Raw genomic sequence first — 8214 nt, 5'->3', positions numbered from 1 at the left:
ACATGTTTTGGTATACAGCAGAGGGATGGGCCTGAGGGAATATAACCCCGCCAAAAAAACTGCCGTGGTGAGCCAACGGAAGTGGGGAAATCTTGTTGATTTTGTATTTTGAGGAAACTATCCCTTTATAGCTTATAGGCTTGATTACCAACAACAACAAGGGAGGAGGTGAGGGCACTCAGAGTGTGGTGTCAGGAAAACAACCTCTCACTCAACGTCAACAAAACAAAGGAGATGATCGTGGACTTCAGGAAACAGCAGAGGGAACACTCCACATCGATGGAACAGTATTGGAGAAGATGGAAAGTTTAAGTTCCTCTGCGAACATATCACGGACAAACTGAAATGGTCCACCCACACAGACAGTGTAGTGAAGAAGGTGCAGCAGCGCCTCTTTAACCTCAGGAAGCTGAAGAAATTTGTCTTGTCACCTAGAACCCTCAAAAACGTTTATATATGCACAATTGAGAGCATCCTGTCGGGCTGTATCACCGCCTGGTACGGCAACTGCACAGCCCACAACAGCAAGGCTCTCCAGAGGGTGGTGTGGTCTGCACAACGCATCACCGGGGGCAAACTACCTGCCCTCCAGGACACCTACAACACCCGATGTCACAGGAAGGCCAAGAAGATCATCAAGGACAACAACCACCCGAACCATTGCCCGTTCACCCTGCTACCATTCAGAAGACGTCAAAGCTGAGACCGAGAGACTGAAAAACAGCTTCTATCTCAAGGCCATCAGACTGTTAAATAGCCATCACTAATACAGAGACAGCCATCTCTTTACATTTGTGTGTATTAGGTAGTTGTGAAATTGTTCATTACTTGTTAGCTATTACTGCACTGTCGGAACTAGAAGCACAAGCGTTTCACTACACTCTCATTAACATCTGCCAACCATGTGTATGTGACCACAAACATTGGACTTAATTTGATTTGATAGTTGGATGGTGGGCCACAAGTTAAGTAACTGGCTACATGGAACTTTTAATTATAATCGTTTAGGTCATCTAAAATCACCTAAACAATGTTGTGGGCGTCTCAATGGGAGGTCACACAATCGCCACTAGGTGGCAGCATATTATAAGAAGGTGAGGAAATATCCGGTGGTGAGAAAAGTTAACATTTCAGAGTAACTTCTTTGGTTCTTCCTCTTCCGGTAACGGTAATAGCAGGTATGGAGGCACATATTTCCTCGCACATTTTATGTCGAAAGAATCTGCTGCAATCTGTTGTTATAGTATGACAAATAGTATTTCAAAGACTATATTTCCACAGTGTTAGAAACCGTAAACACATTGTTGAAAATATTTAATGATTTCTTGTTATCCTAGTACTGTCTTGTCGCTTCTTAGTATCATGCCTTCAGTAACGTTTAGCCCAAAGCAGAAATAAGTCAATTTTGGTACCAAAGCACATTACCGTTTAAGTGGTTTTACTACCGGAGGTAGTCTTGTTTAAATTGCCAAAGCAAGGTGTATACATGCAAGTAAAATGTTCTTTCTTCATTGATTCGTTTTTTGGGCATTAAGCATTTTTGCTAGTAGCATTGATCAGTAATGTTGACTCCATCCGCAATCCCCAAACTAGCTAACTAGTTCGTTTATTTAGCTATATAGTTATGTAGCAAATCAATCGGTGAACAATGTATTCTACTGTCCTGCAATCTGTTATGTATTTACAGGTATCAACATGGTCCAACGCTTGACTTACCGTCGTAGGTTGTCCTACAACACTGCCTCCAACAAAACTAGGCTGTAAGTAACATGATCTTTATCTACATAATTGCATTGCAATTTCCTTGACTGCTATGCCATTTCTTTAGCTTCTTTGTCATTGTTAGTTATTACATTGCCTGGCATTTCTCATGACCTAAAGTAATTGGTTGTTCCTAGTAAGTTGTACTGGTTTGCACATGATTATACCTAGCTATGGCTATTGATTTTAAATAGGAAGTAGGAACAACTGATTCTGGAATGTTTTTATTCCCTTCTAAATATTGTGGACAACTTTGCATTGTGTATGACCCTGCTTGCAGGTCCCGGACTCCTGGTAACCGCATTGTGTACCTGTACACCAAGAAGGTGGGCAAGGCCCCGAAGTCCGCATGCGGAATCTGCCCTGGTAGACTGCGCGGCGTAAGTAAAGCTCTTAACCGTGCCAGCCCACTCTTAATTTCTATTCAGTTCGACTCGCCATAAATTCTGTGTCTGAACTGTGCATAAGGGTACCTTAACCAAAATGCATGTCAGACAGTGTGGTTGGGCGGAGAGAAATTATTTGATAATACATCACAACTTTTCAGGCTGAGCACAACACAATATTAGCCACCCCCAACACACTACTTCCACTTAAAACCATTGCTGTCTTTTTTTACACATTGGTTTGAATGTGCCCTAAGGATGGGTGAAAGCACTATGTCAAATGCCAAAATGGCACTTGATCCAGGCAGCTCTTTTGAGTTCAATTTCGTTGCATGTGAAATGTTTGGTTTTTGCATGCATTAATGAATCAATACATGCAATCACTTTTACTTTTTTTTTTACAAATATAACTATGTAACATGATGGTTTGGTAATCAGTTATTTGAATGTTAAATTTAGTCTTGATAAACTGGGAAAATCAATTTACAATACAGGTGAATGCATATTCAACAGATGTGTTTTGTCTTATTTCATGGGGCTACAGATAAGTATCTTTCCCTTCAACTTATTTTATTGTACTTCTCAACATTTGCATAGAAACAATCTCTTTTATAAAAGTGTACACTTTCTCATTAAGATCTATCTTTATTCCCACACACACTCAGTTTGAGTCAAGAGCAAAGATCTTGATTGGGAGAGACGTGACAGGGAGATTAAGTGAATTAATCGTTTTTGGTTACAATCAGCTTTGAAATGGTTTATCGCAAACAAGGTACTAGGGTAGTGAATTGATGTTAGCTTCAGCTGTTTGCTAGTAAGGTAAGTTGGTGTACAAAGCTGTGGATGCTCCTTTTATCTTGCATTGTAAAGTGTTTGAGCCTGTAATGGGACATTGTTTTGAGAACAGTAATTGACATTTTCAACATTTGTTTGGGCCGTGTTATATTATTCAACCGTGTAAATTTCTGTGTAACATAAGTGGTGACGCAGCCCAAATTCCCAGTGAGTGCATTGGTTCCTCAGGAAAGGCTAGAGCTAGCAATGAGTAAGTGGAGCAGGTATGATGCTCTTGTGCTAAGGGGACATTGACTGCGCTGATGGACTTGATCCTCTCTCAATCAGTAGACTACATGAGACACATTTGACAGAAGTACTAAGAGGAATACACTCTAGTACCGAATAGTTTTCCAGGATGAATTACCAAAGTTTCGGTATACTGTGCAACACTAGTTTCTCCTGAATATAACCCTGCGTTCAGGGTTGTGTATTATGTCTGCTCACAAGCATTTCTTTGTCTTAAAGATCCGGGCTGTGAGACCCCAGGTCCTGATGAGGCTCTCAAAAACCAAGAAGCACGTCAGCAGAGCCTACGGTGGAGCAATGTGTGCCAAGTGTGTGCGCGACCGGTATGAAAGCATATCCCCAACACCGCCTTTGTAGAAAATGTCTGTGTTGTTTATGTTGGATGACGTGTGGTTTGATTCAACGCACATCTAGCAAAATGGGTCTTCAATTAATCTACTTTATTCAATGGCATTGCATTGGTGTTTTGGCCAGAATAAAGGAGTACATTTTGTTTGCACATTTTTCTTATACTCTCCGGAAACAACCCCTAGACACAAGTGTAGATCTGAAACGGTTGGATAAATAGTCAATATCTCCACCCAGAATATTGGTGATAGTTGATGGAACTACTTCCATGCCTATTCAGAGCTACATGTGGCTAGGGGTTGTTTCTGTATGGGGCCGTAGTTTGCACTGTCTCCTCAGTAATGAAAATGTTTCATGATTCATATTGGAGTAATCAACTCGGTGGGCTTGTGGTTATTGTACATGCTGAGAGGAGGGTTCGATTCCCAGATGAGTTGTATCAAAGACTCTAAAAATGGGACTCTGCTTGACTCTCAGCATTGAGGGCATCCTGTCCATTTGCTCTAAATACACCAAGCTGCCTCACGATACAGATACAGGGCTCCTGCCCCTTGGATCGTTCTGGCTCGGTTTGCTTGCATATTATACTATGCCAGTAAGGTGTTACTACATTCAAAGCAACAGCTGTAGTTTCATTTCCATCCTTAACCCCCTAGAGACGACAATCAGAATCAAAATCTGTTTAAGCTAGAGATTTGTTTTTTTTTTTGCATTGGGTGCGTTTCAATCCACCAGTGTCGCACTTCCGCATTTGCAGTTAAAGGTGGCAGTGAGCAGTGTTTGTCAGACCATGAGACGTCCCGAAGCTCAGGCTTCTCACGAAAGCGTCTGTAGCGTCATACTGGTTTGACCCACTGTGGAAAGGGGAGATTTTCAAACACGATGGTGTTTCTCCATTTGCTCTACAACCCCCACAAGTGTCACGGGACTTGTCTGAAGGTCACCAGTACCGTTTTTTTTTTTAAATGTATGGAAGTATGAAGGTCGTTTTGTGCCTACCCAAAAAAGGGGGTAAAAACATGTTTAAAAAATATATATACACTGCTCAAAAAAATAAAGGGAACACTTAAACAACACATCCTAGATCTGAATGAAAGACAATCTTATTAAATACTTTTTTCTTTACATAGTTGAATGTGCTGACAACAAAATCACACAAATAATCAATGGAAATCCAATTTATCAACCCATGGAGGTCTGGATTTGGAGTCACACTCAAAATTAAAGTGGAAAACCACACTACAGGCTGATCCAACTTTGATGTAATGTCCTTAAAACAAGTCAAAATGAGTCTCAGTAGTGTGTGTGGCCTCCACGTGCCTGTATGACCTCCCTACAACGCCTGGGCATGCTCCTGATGAGGTGGCGGATGATCTCCTGAGGGATCTCCTCCCAGACCTGGACTAAAGCATCCGCCAACTCCTGAACAGTCTGTGGTGCAACGTGGCGTTGGTGGATGGAGTGAGACATGATGTGCTCAATTGGATTCAGGTCTGGGGAACGGGCGGGCCAGTCCATAGCATCAATGCCTTCCTCTTGCTGGAACTGCTGACACACACCAGCCACATGAGGTCTAGCATTGTCTTGCATTAGGAGGAACCCAGGGCCAACCGCACCAGCATATGGTCTCACAAGGGGTCTGAGGATCTCATCTCGGTACCTAATGGCAGTCAGGCTACCTCTGGCGAGCACATGGAGGGCTGTGCAGCCCCCCAAAGAAATGCCACCCCACACTATGACTTACCCACCGCCAAACCGGTCATGCTGGAGAATGTTGCAGGCAGCAGAACGTTCTCCACGGCGTCTCCAGACTCTGTCACATGTGCTCAGTGTGAACCTGCTTTCATCTGTGAAGAGCACAGGGCACCAGTGGCGAATTTGCCACTCTTGGTGTTCTCTGGCAAATGCCAAGCGTCCTGCACGGTGTTGGGCTGTAAGCACAACCCCCACCTGTGGACGTCAGGCCCTCATACCACCCTCATGGAGTCTGTTTCTGACCGTTTGAGCAGACACATGCACATTTGTGGCCTGCTGGAGGTCATTTTGCAGGGCTCTGGCAGTGCTCCTCCTTGCACAAAGGCGGAGGTAGCGGTCCTGCTGCTGGGTTGTTACCCTCCTACGGCCTCCTCCACGTCTCCTGATGTACTGGCCTGTCTCCTGGTAGCGCCTCCATGCTCTGGACACTACGCTGACAGACACAGCAAACCTTCTTGCCACAGCTTGCATTGATGTGCCATCCTGGATGAGCTGCACTACCTGAGCCACTTGTGTGGGTTGTAGACTCCGTCTCATGCTACCACTAGAGTGAAAGCACCGCCAGCATTCAAAAGTGACCAAAACATCAGCCAGGAAGCATAGGAACTGAGAAGTGGTCTGTGGTCCCCACCTGCAGAACTACTCCTTTATTGGGGGTGTCTTGCTAATTGCCTATAATTTCCACCTGTTGTCTATTCCATTTGCACAACAGCATGTGAAATGTATTGTCAATCAGTGTTGCTTCCGAAGTGGACAGTTTGATTTCACAGAAGTGTGATTGACTTGGAGTTACATTGTGTTGTTTAAGTGTTCCCTTTATTTTTTTGAGCAGTGTATATCTATCTCTCCTAAGCTTTCTCTTTCTCCTAGATATAGGACAGACCCTTCAAAGCCTTGCTTTTTTGTGATTTATTTTGACTGTCTTCGCAATTTATGAATTGCGTTTCTCTGGGCTATAGTAGTAAAGGACAAATTCAGTGTTTTTTATAAAGAAACATGTATACCTAAAGGGGTCCTAAAATCAAATAGCTAAATGACGATACCCCCACGTCTTAGGCTCTAGACTTAGCTAGATGGTTTTGTTCCATTTAGTTGAGATTTATCCTGCTATGGGCTTTTAAAAGTAGTGAAACTTCCTGTGTGCAATAAATTGAGGGTTGTGTTTTTACAATCTACATTGACGGCATTGGTCTTTGCGACATGATTCATTAGATTTTGCTTTACATGTATTGATATTTGGTCAAAATTTGTATCAAGCAAACAATGCCTGAACAACTCAGTTACCTGATCAACTAACGTTCACCCTTCTGTCTACCACAGGATCAAGCGAGCTTTCCTGATTGAGGAACAGAAGATTGTTGTCAAGGTTCTTAAGGCACAGGCACAGAGTCAGAAATCTAAGTAATTGTGCATTTGTACCTCTACAATAAAAATCGGTGTCCTGACATGTTTGTATAACTGGCCATAGTATTTCTAAATTTGAAGTTTAATTTCAGTGTTTCTCAATGTAATTCAAAAGGAACTCGCACATCTGAGCTTTTTTTTTGCAGGTGCATGGTAACTGTTGAATAAGAGGGGGGAAAGAGGAAACCTGCACACTGCTCTTGCTAGTATCACTGCTCTTTAATAAGCTTTACCTATCGGCCCCTGTCATTTTGTAGTTTTGAATGGGTGTGGAGTTTGAAGACTGAGTGGGCTACCAATCATTGACATATGGACTTTGAGAAAGTGTTGACATTACATCCAGGAATTGTGTATATTTACTCAAGGTTCTCAGGCAGATGACATGAAATATTAGGATGGTGCTGCATGCGCTTGTATTTTGAAATTCTGAAGGTGAGTTATTTTTTTAATGTATGCATAGATCTTATTCTTTGTTGGCCAATACAATGTAAACCTGTCACAACACTCCAAACAAGCCAGTTTTGAAATAAGATCTTGTCGTCCTGTAATTTTTTACGTCGGTGACAATTCCGTCTGCACTGACGGTTGAATGACGGGTGTCACATAGGAGTGACAAAATGGGTTGGAAGAATATTTAATGATCGGAGGCTACAGCTATCAAGCTGGTTTAAGTGTCTTTTTGCAATTGGCCTGTGTTTTTGGTATACTCTGGCTACCCACAGGTATCTAAAGAGAATTCCCCCAGATAATCGATCTGTGAACATATTTTAGGGCTTTGCGACTACATATCAATGGATAGAAAGGTATCTCAGCCATGCTTTGGCTAGGAATCCATCAAATATACTGAAGTGGATGATAAACCAGTAATGAGATCTAGCAATATTAACAAAGATACTATAACATACATCTGGTAATCTTTATATATATATATATATATCCAACGATTATGCTTCATCCTCTGGGAGAATAAAATATATATATATATTCCCTGAACACTTCACTTGTGGTCAGGTGTCACAAAGAGGGACTTGGGAAAATTTGCAGTTGGCTCAGAACACTGCAGCACGGCTGGCCCTTAAAAGTACACAGAGAGCTAACATTAATGACATGCATGTCAATCTCATGGCTTAAAGTGGAAGAGATTGTCTTAATTACTTGTTTTTGTAAGAGGTGTTGACAAGATGAAGGTACGGGACACCCATGCATACCCCACTGGACATGCTACCAGAGGTCCCTTCACAGTCCAAGTCCAGAACAGACTATGGGAAGCGTACAGTACAACAGAGCCATGACTAAATGGAACTCTATTCCACATCAGGTAACTGATGCAAGCAGTAAAATCAGATTTAAAAAGCAGGTAAAAATACATGTTATGGAACAGCTGGGACTGTGAGGCAACAAACACATTCATACACAACATGTGCATACATGTACACATGGATTTTGAGTTGTAGATATTTGGTAGTGGAGTATAGGC

General features: G+C 42.3%; 1 protein-coding gene across 1 annotated transcript; it reads left to right on the top strand.

Annotated features, from left to right (window-relative positions):
• The first annotated feature begins 1092 nt into the window (after positions 1 to 1092).
• Positions 1093 to 6778, top strand: rpl34 (ribosomal protein L34). Its single transcript, XM_014155453.2, has 5 exons — positions 1093 to 1178; positions 1688 to 1760; positions 2042 to 2141; positions 3450 to 3553; positions 6654 to 6778. The coding sequence occupies exons 2-5, from the start codon at positions 1696 to 1698 to the stop codon at positions 6736 to 6738; spliced, it is 354 nt and encodes a 117-aa protein (XP_014010928.1). The 5' UTR covers positions 1093 to 1178; positions 1688 to 1695; the 3' UTR covers positions 6739 to 6778.
• The last annotated feature ends 1436 nt before the right edge of the window (positions 6779 to 8214 follow it).

This window comes from Salmo salar, chromosome ssa18 (assembly GCF_905237065.1).
Source record: "Salmo salar chromosome ssa18, Ssal_v3.1, whole genome shotgun sequence".
NCBI classification, from domain to species: domain Eukaryota; kingdom Metazoa; phylum Chordata; class Actinopteri; order Salmoniformes; family Salmonidae; genus Salmo; species Salmo salar.
Note: the sequence above shows the minus strand (reverse complement) of the source record. Positions and strands in the feature narration are given on the sequence as shown.